The following is a 12,531-nucleotide window of genomic DNA, read 5'->3' as shown; positions in this document are numbered from 1 at the left end:
GGATGGGTTATAAAAGGCAGTAAACCCTCCGACCAAGCGACCTTAAGCCCTTTCCAAAACCAAGTGTACAGTTAAAGAGGTAAAAACACGGACACCTTTTAAACCTCCACAGAACTACAACAAGTACAAACAGGTAAACATGTTAAGTGTTTAATTGAATGAGGTGCGTTAAACTTAGTTACATTCTGCACTAAAAAAATAACTTACAGCAGCACTTTTAAAAAATTATTTCTAAAAATGTTACTTCGCTCATAAATGTTACAAAAAAAATCTCTTTTACCTTCACCAATATCAGAGAGAGTCTCTCAATGTGTTCCTGTATATGAATATACGCGAAAATGGTTTTACAAAAATATAATTAAAGTTTTGCAATTAATCTAAACCTACCTCTACTTTAATATTCTAATGCATAAGCTAGTGTACTCCATCTACAAGGTTAAATTGTCTTAATAAATACTGAGTAAAGTTCTAAAACTCTTCAAAAAAAAAAATTGCATGAGGATTCTATAAATGACACCACTTTTGTACTTGCAACCTTACGGGCTTTGCCTCTTGTTGGTCACCATTTGTGCTATAAAAAAATATCATACCCATATGCTACAATATAGAAATTTTAACTTTTATTACATCCAGTTTGAAATCACTGGTGATCCTTGGAATCTGAGCAGTATGGTTTATCCACAAGTTGCACTATTTTTTTTGCTCTAAATCACATATTTTTCTAAACCAATGAAAGGGCACAAAAACAAATTAAACAAGCAATCAGATTTCAAGGTTTGTTTATTAGAGTAACTAATCAAAATTGCTGGAAAATGAAAGATGAAACAGCCATCATGTAGAGAATATTGCAACTTTTGTCCACAAAACTTTTCTGTCTTTCTGTAAAGCAATAGTCTTTGATAAATGGCAATTATATATTTGTATTGAGTAAAATCCTGTGTTTGGGCGATTAAATTATTAGATTTCAAAATGGATGCAACAAAGTGGTAATTGAACTTCGTGTCGTAAAATTTTGGTCTGAATTCATGCTTACACCTAAGCCTTGTGATTCTGAAATCTCAGACCAAACTGCACTTCACTCAATTCAACCCCCATTATTAAACAACCCCTTTTTTGTTTTTTTTCTTTTACCTCTTCACTGACTTTCACATATTAGTGACCACAAATTAACTTACCAACATAACATAGCTATAGGTCCCAACTGGAAAGATTAGTTTGGCATACCATAAATCTCTTACAATTTCAATGAGGAACACTAAATTCACCCCATCTTTATGGATTACAGTCACCTCAGGTCTTTGCTATTCCCGCAAATTTACAACAAAACTTACAAAACCTTAGAGGACTTACCAGTTGTTTTGATATCATTAAAAGTTATCACTGTTTGTCAAAAAGAAGGGCAAAGGGACCATGGTTGGTGAATGCCCCCTGCCCCCCTGCCCCCCCCCCCCCCACACTCCTCACTCATGTTCAGGACTGAAAAAGCTGCAAAATTGAAAAAAATGTGTAATTCTTACAAGTTCTTGTACTTTAAATAATTTTCACAATTTTAGCACAATTATTGCATTCTTAGCTGGTTAGTCAAAGAACTTCTTCCTAAACACAAATTAGCTTCAAATGCCTTTCCCCAGGCATTACTTACTGCAAGAATTGCAAAGAACATTAAAAATAAGAATATACTGTAAGTTTTGGTGATTTCCTCAGGTTAAGCTTCCTTGGAACTCATTTGCATTTCCAGTCAATTGCCATTGAGGAGAAAGCAATAGATATATTTTGCAATTTTGACAATTTCAAGTAGTTAAAGTTCAGGCAATATTCGTCACTGATTTCAAATTGTTATCTTGAACAGGTCTCTTCGATCACCAATGACCTCCTTCACTGTTCTCTGTTGCTAAAGGGTTGTGGTCTCTGCATACTGATAATTTACACTTTTTCTCATCAACTCTTGACTCTTTTTAGTATCCTAAAAAAAAAAAATTAGATCTTAAAAATACCTAGAGGAAGAACTTTCAGTGTTGTGTTAGAACAGCTTCTTTTCAGCACTGCGGCATAAGTGGCAAAGTATGCCAGATTCAAGCAAGAAAAAGGTGTATCGTGTTCGAGAGCTCCACTTAGGACTACCTTAATTGGCAGGTTGGGTTCCTCCATTTTTAAATGTAATCAACAATATCATTATTACCAAATCCTTGCCAACACCTCACAAACCCCCTGCTAATGCTCTCCAAGCCTCAAAACATTAGCAGGCTTAAATTGCGGCTTACATCACAGCATTGATGAGAGCCTGACTTTTTACCCAGCTTGAAATAGGTTTAATGAAAGAACATGTTATCATTAATGTTGGGAAAAAGTGATCTTGGCTCTGAGAGAGATCAGAGAAACTCACATATTGTAAAATTGAGAATAAAAAAAATAAATTAATGAACATGATACCGGTTCACTAGCTGATCTCCCTCTCAACAATGCACTCTTAATAGCATCAATCCAGGAATGCATTTCCTCTTCTGTTTTTCCCTGCAAGATAACATTTGAATATTAATGTCAATTCTTGGGTATTAAAGGGTGGAAACATGAAAGCTGCTTTTATATATTAACAAATTCTGACTTAATTTGATTTTCTGAGAAAACATGCTAGCACTTTGGGCTGAAGAAAATGTATTGTTGGATGACAACTTCCATCAAGATTGGCAAGTGCCACTCATTGTTGATGAAAACAGTTCTTTTTGCAATCTCACTCGCCCTCATGATCACAGTTACGAAGACTAATTAATCTGAGTTTGAATGATTATAACTATCATCAATGGTTGTTGTTCATTAATTGTGAAGAATAAATCCCTGGAAAAACCTGTTGGTTAACTGATAGGGGACAGCTGGCCAACAGTAGATGGTTAGTTGAGGGGAGCTGTTCTTCACAATTACCCTTTCTTCTGTATAAGAAAATTCACTGCATCAGAAATAGGTAGTATATACATTGCAGGTTTCATGCTTTTTTTCAGAACAACTTTTGTGGGCAATGACCCAAAACAAACTCTTTAAAAAAAAAAAATTGGTTTCAGCCAATTCAGTCAACTGCTCCAATCATGTTCAATAGGCATGAATATAGCGAAACATAATATAATATAAGCGCCTCCCGGTTAGCTCAATTGGTTAGAGCATCGGATTGTGATGTGCGGGAGGTCGAGGGTTCAAGCCCTGGCCGGACCAATACTCATGGTCTTAAAATAAGCGAGGAAAATTTGCTACCTTTCTATAATCAAGAAATGAATAGATATTCTAGTCTTCTCAGATAAGGACGATTAAACCGTAGGCCCCGTCTTCTGCAGGATTAGGCCGGTAGGAGACGTTAATTTCCCATGCATGAGTTTACTGTGTGGTGGATGTCCTCCCCTGGGTGGGATGGGTGGGTGTTTGCCCTGAAAAGCCCCTATGGGGAGTGGTCAATTAATGTATGTATATGTAATGTATGTATCAAACATACAGAGGAGACACAAACCTGGATCAAGAATGTTCTAGTGGGTGTTACCACCTCAAACATATGTTCTCGATTGTTATCTGTACTGTAACACAAAATAATAACAACATTAGTACACATGCCAAAAATTTTAACAACAACAGGAATAGGCAAGAAAAACTAGCAGCAATAGAGGCCTCTGGGGCAGAAAAAAAGCACATGAAAAGTCGAAAGCCCATCTCCCTTCCATAGCAACCATTGATCACCTGTGGCCAACATGTGGCTAACATTGGTCAAGGTGTGGCCAATAAGTGGCAATTAACATCTGAATGATAGCCAATTGTGGAAGAGGCCTCCATGTCAACATTGGATTGATCAGCCTGTCACTTGAAGTCCCTATCAAGTTGTAAGTCATCATTGGGAATGACATAAACAAGCACTCTTTACCAATGTTGCTCACTGAATTGTATTCTTACCTCTGACTTGCTTTCACATCAGTAACCTCATATGAATTAATAACTTTGAGAGGCTCTTTGTCCTGAATAGAAAAAAAATTAAGAAAATTCAAATTAAACTTAACATAGTTAATAGGGTATAGTGCCTTTTCTCTGTAACCCCTCACTTTGCACAAAATTATTTTACAAATTGTCTACAACTTTCCTTGCCTATGATCTTGCTAAAAACTCACTTAAATTCTTTCCATCTCAGTAGTAGCTGTTGATAGACTTTCCATTTCATGGAAACAACTTACAGCAAATCAATACCAAACGCTACATTTTATTTGCTCTGATGAAGGGCTAATGCTCGAAACGTCAGCTTTTTTATTCATTACGGTGGCCAATTTACAATTTCAACTTAGTTGATATAACCAAATTACTACATTTTATACATGATAAATTCATGAACCACTCCATTACAGCTAATAAAAGGGCAAAGCAGCAAACTTGTCAGCTTAAATTTACAAATTAAAATCAGCTGACAGCTTACATTATATTTTTCATAATATGCAAGTCGGAAAGTGTCCAGCTTGAAATATCTCTTTTTCCAATTCTTGACCTGAAAGATGACATATAATGAAGCAAATGTTTGTGACCTTAAGTTTGATTATCAAAGATTTAACAATCTTTTATTAGGACCTCTATGTAAACCACTATTGTGATGGAGCTTCCTAATAAAAGATTGTTAAAAAAAAAAAAAAAAAAATGATAGGAAAATTGTTTGTAATAATTATAATAACTTCTTATTAGAAACTTAATTAATACTTTTGATAGTATTGAATTACACGTGAGCTGATGAAAGGAAAGAAGAACAGGAAATATTTTAAACCCTTAACTTCCAGAAGTGAATGTCACAAAACTTCTCCCTATAATATTCTTACATTATCCAGGAAATTGGTAATGAGAACACGTATATCTTATATCTTATTAATCATTTTGTTGTGTAGTATTGCCGCAACCTCCTTCCCAGGGTCTCTCACCCCCCCCTCCCCCACAGAGCAAGAGAAGGGGGCGGGAAGATAAGAGACCCTGGGAACAAGGTTGGTATTGCCGAGTATCTTTACTTTAATTTATTTTTCTTTTTAATTAATTATATTTATTTTTCTTGAAGTCTATGGTACTTTCCATTCAACAAAAATCACTGGATCAAAATATTAGAATTTTCGCTGATGATCGAAATGGAACATGTCTGACGGTATCCTAGATTGCAAACTCACGACGTATTCCTGAATTTTAGAAAACTTATCTCAGAACTTTTCCCATTCCATTTGATTTCAGACTGGAAATCTCGAAAATTTTGGTCAAATGGAAAGCGCCCCTAATAACACCTACCACCGCTCCCTTTTTTGACAAGTATCCTTCCTTGATTGGTTTTATTGTACTTGTCTTACCAGCTGAACCAGATCGTATCAGAGAATCACTTGTCAAACTTCCTCCCTCACTGTCTGTATCAGTAGTCTGTCACATAACAAATTAAATAAAAATATTGTAACATGGAACTGAATAAACATTCCAAGTAGCTAATTAATACAACACATGACTATGTGAAAGAAGCAATTATATTTTTCAAAATTTTCAAAACGGTTCCTCAAAAATACCAGAATCTTATTGGTCTAAGAGCTCCCTCTTAATTAACCTTTATACCCTAACATCAGTATGCATATTCTCCATACTGTTCTCTTTACATTTCCTAAGGAGCTGACTAGGACAATTTGCTTCATTAACAACAAAGAGCTTCTTTAATTGGTGGTCATTTTCTTTATTCTCATGACCTTTATGTGTGATTAAAGGGTGATTTTGTAGGGAGAAATTAAACACTAGTCACTTGTAGATGTCAAAGAAGTTTAAAGCATGTGATTAGAGAAAATAAGTTTCATGGGAAAAAGAGCATTGTTCTCAAAATCATCAAGCGCATTAGTAATATTACTCTTCAGTGGGTGCTGCACCTAGGTATCCATACACCTTCTTCAAATAATATTGAAAGTATTACAAACTGTTTGTAATAGTTCCAGTGGTAACAATAAATGAACAAATTTAATATGTTTTTACAAATTATGGTACTGACTCAAACAAATATCTTCCAATAAAACATGAACTGTACTGTTACATCTCTATGTTTTAATTAACACATTGTGATTTTTTTATTATTTTTTTTCTTCTGATTTTAACTTCTCTCATGATAATAAGTGGGGGGAGTCTAAAATGTAATTGCAGCAAGCTTTGCTTTGAAATGTGTTTCAAACTTCAAAGTTCAAAGCAATTAATAAACAATACTTCATAGGTAAAGTTGATACTGTCTCATAATTAGTCCACCGTCGAGTCTTCCCCACAAAGGAAAACATGTCTGGGAATAATATCAAGAACTCAGTTTAAAGTGTTTTAGATATACAGTGGCACCTTTTTCACTGGGGTTCTAACAGCCACTCCTCCAATAATTTTTGTTTCATACACGATACGTTCTGTCTTTTCCGACGAACTTTCTTTATCAGTCCCAACAGTGCAATGATTTGTTGATTTCTCTTCCTTAGCGACGGAGTCATCCTTTCTCTTGGTAGGATGTACCTTAAAAAAAGCACCAATGATGTATGGAGGTGTTTGACCAATAGATAATTATCACTGTGACATTAATATGATGAAGATGTTCTTGTATTCTCACAAATAATGAAACAAAGTGACATATTAAGTAGGGTTCATTACTGCAAGGATTGCTTTCATACATTTCATGAAACTGCAGTACACCTTCGGTGTCATTGCTTTTGGCATTTTTCTTGGCCTGCACCTTTACTGGGCAAACGCCTCAATGGAATTCATTCTTGTTCTGTTTGTTTCAATAAAAGCAGCTATGGACCTATTGTCCATAGCCATATTGCTCCAACTTAAGTTTGTTATTTTTTGGTGCCCAATAAACAGAGCTCAGGCAAGAGCAGCATTTGTAGATTTGTTTTGGGCAGAGAGAGAAACACATAAACAAAATATATCCTCGCAAAAAGAATTTTTATGCCTTCTCTCTTTGACTGGCCTAATTAAGACTCATTATTAAGAAATGTACGTGCAAAGGATAGTACAGGGTGACACTTAGAGTTCACCTTTTCACTCCCAAGATCTCATTCATAATTCTCCTTACTGTCTGCTCTACAAATCTTATGATATTGGTTTGGAGAATTTGGTTTTGCATCAACCAATAAAATTATCCCCTCACTGATATTTTTTCTTGATTCTCATTACTTATCTGCTTGATATTGTATTGATACAGTAGGGAGAAATTCTGTACTGGTCACTCATGGGAGTTTAAAGGTTAACAATATGATTCTTAGGGCTGGTTTTCATATGACGAGAAAATCCCACATGACTCTGATTTCACTGTTTCCCGACCTCCCCTGATAATTAACTTTTCTTTGCATTGGTGACCAGCTGGTCACAATTTTAGACCCTGCATTTGTTGCCTTCAGAGAATGAATCTAATTGACAACTTTTTTTATAACAAGTAAATCTAATTCATTATCCCATGAAATCAGTAAAGATTTATATTTAACAGTGTGTGATAAGGTAAAGTCTGTTTACAAGCCTAGTGGCCCATTAGGCCGGTGCTTAACTCTGGTTTCTGTAGCATGAAGTGACTAGGAGTATTTCTACTCCCCCCTGGATGGGATGCTAGTCCATCGCAGGGTTACCCCCAGCATTAAATTTGCTGGTACCCATTTAAACACCTGGGTGGAGAGAGGCACTGTGACAGTAAAGTGTCTTGCCTAAGAACACAACACAATGTCCCGGCTGGGGCGCAAACCTGGACCACTCGATCCAGAGTCAAGTGCACTAACTATGAGGCCACCGTGCCTCCAACAGTGTGTGATACAAATGAGTTAATACTCACAGCAGCTTTGCGCAGAGTTCGGATCCATTCATCTCCTCCTTCTTTGGTGTCAGCCCGTACGTAATATCTGTGACTGCATGTTTGTATCTCTGACAAAGTAATTTATAATAATAATTATGGCAACACAATTCTGTTTGCTTCCTTATAGCTTATGATGTGAATTCTTTTAAAATAATCAATGTGTGGAGAAGGTTTACAATAAGTGTGAAGAGGACATTTTGCCCGTGTGACTCCCAAGAACTGATTGTTAATTCTCCTCTCAAGCTGCTATACACTTCCCTGTATATAATTTGCGAGAATTTGGTGTTAGATCAAGAATACAGCTTCTATCTGATTAGTTTGAGTATTCTCATTACCTGTTTGCTGGACATGTATGGATATTATAGGGAGAAGTTACATCTTAATATATTTTGGGAGCTAGAGGGTCAGAGGCTTTGCAACAAATTGAACTAAATAGCAAAGACCAACCTGCAAAAAGTTTTGAATTAGTTTCATTATTACATCTTAGCAAGGGAAAATAACCAAATGACTGGATACCTCATAAACTGCCTGACAATTTTTTTTAGCTACTGCATGTTGCCTATGTCTTATGTACATTAAAAAAGGCAAAGTCTGCACTCAACCAAGTGGCCAATCCAGCCCAATGCAACGTTATCCTGGTCTCCATAGCATGAAGCAACTAGGGGTATCATTACTACTCCCCCCCCCCCCCTTGGTAGGATACCAGTCCATTGTAAGGTTACCCCCTGGATTTCACCAGGTTTCCCTGACAATTTTCTGGTACTCATTTACACTCCAGGGTGGAGAGAGGAACTCTGCAAATAAAGTGTTTTGCCTAAAAACACAACACTTTGTCCTGGCAAGGTCTGGAACCCAGACATCTAAATCCCAAGGTCAACGCATCTCTCACAAGCCTGAGTGAACTTGTGGGTAATTACAATCTATTACTGCAGCTAAACTGTACATGTCTTTATTAATATTTACATTATTGAAATCACACTCAATAATATAATTCGCACTCTATCCACTCTGTTTGGTTACCACTTAACTTACCAATACATCCTTCAGTTTTTGACTTGTCCTCAATCTGTTGTAAAAGCATTAAACACAAAACATTTCTAATCAGTAACTATCATAATTTTAAAATAAATGTTATGTTGAAAGCAATTGTGGCAATATCAAACAACTTGCACAGGTCTTAAAATATCCCTATAAATATCAAATAGAACCATGTTTTTTAAAATATAATGTATGTATTGAAAAATATCAAACCAAAACAATACAAGAATGCATGCCTTACCAGAGAAATCATGTTGGCAGGCTCTAATTGTAACCTCGATCAAATACTTTGTTGATTGAATCTTTTTACAAAGATTTTTTTTTTCTTGAAAAACCATTTGCAAAACTTTTGCTAACACCTTTTACCAGATTGCACAAAAAATTTTGGGGGTAGAATATAAATACATGACAATTATTCTCCAAAATTGAGGTGAATCGTGGTGTATATTTACTGAGCCTTGAAGCTACAAGCCAGGGAAATATCCACCACTGTCACTGATATCAAGGTGAACAATTGTTTTCTAATCGGTATACTGTACACTACTATTATATTGAAAAAAAATTGGTTTATTTTTGTCAATGTACCAAAAGATGGTAGGAAATTAAACTCTTGACATACAATTTGTCTTTTCAGCTGTTAACTAATGTGTAGCATAAACTAAAATATATGTGTTATTGACCAAGCTAACATCAAGATGGCTGGATATTGGCCAAGTTCTCCTTTCTGCATTAACAAAGTCAAGGTCCATAAAAAGCCAAAAAAAGAACAAGGCTAATATCCAGCCATCTTGACCTATCAAGCTTGCATGGTCAATCAGTAAAGGACTTATTATATATAGCAATAATTTAAAAAGATTTTGCTTTGATAAGAATCATCAATGACCTGTTTATTTCAAGAGAGGGAAAATTAAGCCAACTGTGTTTGCACCACAACAACTCTAAGAGCTAGGGTTGTTTGATTTTTTTCTTTGTTTTGACTGCCTCCTGACACTGTTTGCAACTTTACTGCCACCAATGTCCAAAAATTACAAACTTCACAAGTCTGCTCCATACACTTTTTTTCTCATGAGGGATCAAAGCAGGCAATCCTGAGCAAGCAAGATGAGCCCATCTTGCCCACTCAGTTAGCCAACCAAACACAGGTTTTGCTTCATCTTGTCTACAGGCACTGCCAGTTATAAAATATATTAAAATTATTTTAAAACATTTCACTTTTTATTAGCCTAACCTTGGTAATAAGTCTGATGTTTATTTCCCCATCATAATCATCCCAATCCAAAACTTCTTCCTATATCAACAAGAGAAAAAAATCATTTTGAATATCAATTCACACAGTTGGATATAGAATTATGAAATCAAATTATAATTAATACAGAATATCTACATTTATATATAGCTACATTTTATATAGACTTCTTTCAAATGGGATGTGGCATTTTCACATTAACCATCTTGTGGTATTCTAGGAATCTTTGAGTGGTGGTAAATATAATTGTAACTTTTCAGAAATTACTCTGCCATTGAAGCTCATCTTATGCTACCAACAGTTGGGATGATAGTCAAAAGCAAGCTGGGATAGTTTGACTCAGATATATGTGCAAGGGGATGACAAGAACATCTTCATAATAGCCTGAAAGCGAGATTACCAATTTAGACATTATAAATAAAATAGTTAGTACATAGCTTTTTAGTACACAGCTAAGGAAGCTATAATTGTAATTTCAAACAAGAATGATGACTTTATTTATTGTTAACTTTATTTATTCATCAAGTCCATCATTAAGTTATTTTTTTATTATCTATTATCTATTTTAATCTATGCCTGCCTGCAGGAGTACTGTTATGAGGTATTTAATCCATAGGGCAGCTTTCTTGTAATTGGGCATATGGAGCAATTGTAATTGTGATTGTCTTAGTCTATAATTATTTTACTTCATATATTTTAAATAGTTTTACATAGCAGGTCCACTTCAGCTGATAGCTGCCGATGCAACTATTACTTTAGTAATCTTTGTAATTTTAACCTGCTTTAGTCAAATATAAAAATTGATTGATTGATTGATTGATTTGTTCTCTTGTATTTTCTTTTTTAATGAGACACAGAGACTTTTGGACATTAATTCCATTCAGTAATGTCCAAAAGCATATGTTGTCTGCATCAGCTTTGTTATAACCTGACACAACTGAAATAATTTGATCCTGTTTGAGAATGATCAAATTAATATGGAGCTCATTTATGTAACAAAACCTTCCTCATCAACCCCATGTTAAAGCTGAAATGGAAACCTCTGACAGTTTTTTAATACTATTACTACATCTGTCAGTAACCTTGTGACAGAATGACAAGTTTCCTTAGCTAAGTGGTACACAACTGTCATAGATTACTCAGTTTCCATGGAAACTCCATGAAAATATCCTTGACAAATAATGTATTGTCATCAAAAAAATGACGATATAATTTATGAAACCTGAGTAACACAAGCTCAATCTTTCAATTTCCTTTTGATAATTCCTTACAATAACTATTTCATTTTATCCAAAACTTGTGATGGTATTCGACTTTAGACAAATCCTAGCATCAAGAAACGTGTCCAAATTCATAAATATAGCTGCCAATTATAATTGATCTTTCTAAGATAAGTTAAAGGGAAAATTATATTAAGAGAGGTTATGACTGTGGCTCCAACCCAGTACACGTAAAGAGAGATGTGAACGGAAAACTACATGGTCTCCTCGAAGAGATCGAATCAGAGTAACGAAGCTTACAGATGAAAAAAAAAATTAATTATCATCAAAAAGCAAAACATTTCCCGTACTTAACCAGTCGGCTATTGCAGTAACGTGTTCGTGATCAAGAGCTAAAAATAGCTGCGATAAACATAACCTTTTCCTCCTGCCCACTGTTTCTTTCAAATTTGAGAAAATTTAGTTATATTGTGTCATATCGCGAGCCTCTAAGATAGCAATATTTGAGACATGGATTCCGATGGTTTAATTCCCAAGCAAACTCATAGTCGATTAATTTCCTGTTATCCAAAACACATATCTGCTCTCACATGTCAACTGTCGCCATTTCAGATACCTTTCTAGAAATTTCTTTACCTGAACAGAGAATATTTGCAGGCAAAAAACGGATGGAAAATTAAGGTGCATGTGTAGTGATCAAGAATACGGAAGTATTTCTAGTCAAGAAGTCTTTCATTGATCTGTGTTAATTAGGTTGTCTTGATAGAGGGAGTTAATCGTTTGCAGAGAAACAAATCAGAGACATATATTCCAACTGACCTGTGCGTTCATCGAGGAAAAATAACGTAGCAAACATTTCTCTTCGTCTAGAACAAAGTAATTGCGGTCCCAGTGTCCATCGCTTTCTTTACGCTGAAGCGTTCCACAAAACCTTCCCTGTGAATCTCGGAGAGGCATACTGCTTGATGATCACAAGCGCGGGAAAACACACAACGCGAAACCGTAGACACTATAAACTGTCAAACGAACAACTGCAGCCTGGAAACTATCTCCTCTGCATAGAAAAACGAACAAATCTGGATGCTAAACCTGCAGAGCGAAACTGCTCTGTACAATGAACTGAAATAACTCGAAGTGCTAGCTATACGTCTTTGTAAGTAAATAAAAATTCACCGAACTTGATCTTCGTC

General features: G+C 35.4%; 1 protein-coding gene across 1 annotated transcript; it reads right to left on the bottom strand.

Annotated features, from left to right (window-relative positions):
* Window positions 1–134: 134 nt before the first annotated feature.
* Window positions 135–12,517, bottom strand: LOC111325142 (pleckstrin homology domain-containing family A member 1). The gene is made up of 11 exons (XM_088758964.1): window positions 12,161–12,517; window positions 10,104–10,163; window positions 8,870–8,903; window positions 7,817–7,905; window positions 6,343–6,507; window positions 5,278–5,403; window positions 4,436–4,504; window positions 3,925–3,986; window positions 3,491–3,554; window positions 2,431–2,511; window positions 135–1,963 (listed from the first exon to the last, which is right to left on the bottom strand). Exons 1-11 carry the CDS (start codon window positions 12,296–12,298, stop codon window positions 1,892–1,894), a joined length of 960 nt encoding a protein of 319 aa, XP_088615090.1. The 5' UTR covers window positions 12,299–12,517; the 3' UTR covers window positions 135–1,891.
* Between the last annotated feature and the right edge of the window lie 14 nt (window positions 12,518–12,531).

The sequence above is a fragment of the Stylophora pistillata genome, chromosome 1 (genome assembly GCF_964205215.1).
Source record: "Stylophora pistillata chromosome 1, jaStyPist1.2, whole genome shotgun sequence".
NCBI lineage: Eukaryota > Metazoa > Cnidaria > Anthozoa > Scleractinia > Pocilloporidae > Stylophora > Stylophora pistillata.
This window is presented reverse-complemented; position numbering and strand designations above follow the sequence as displayed.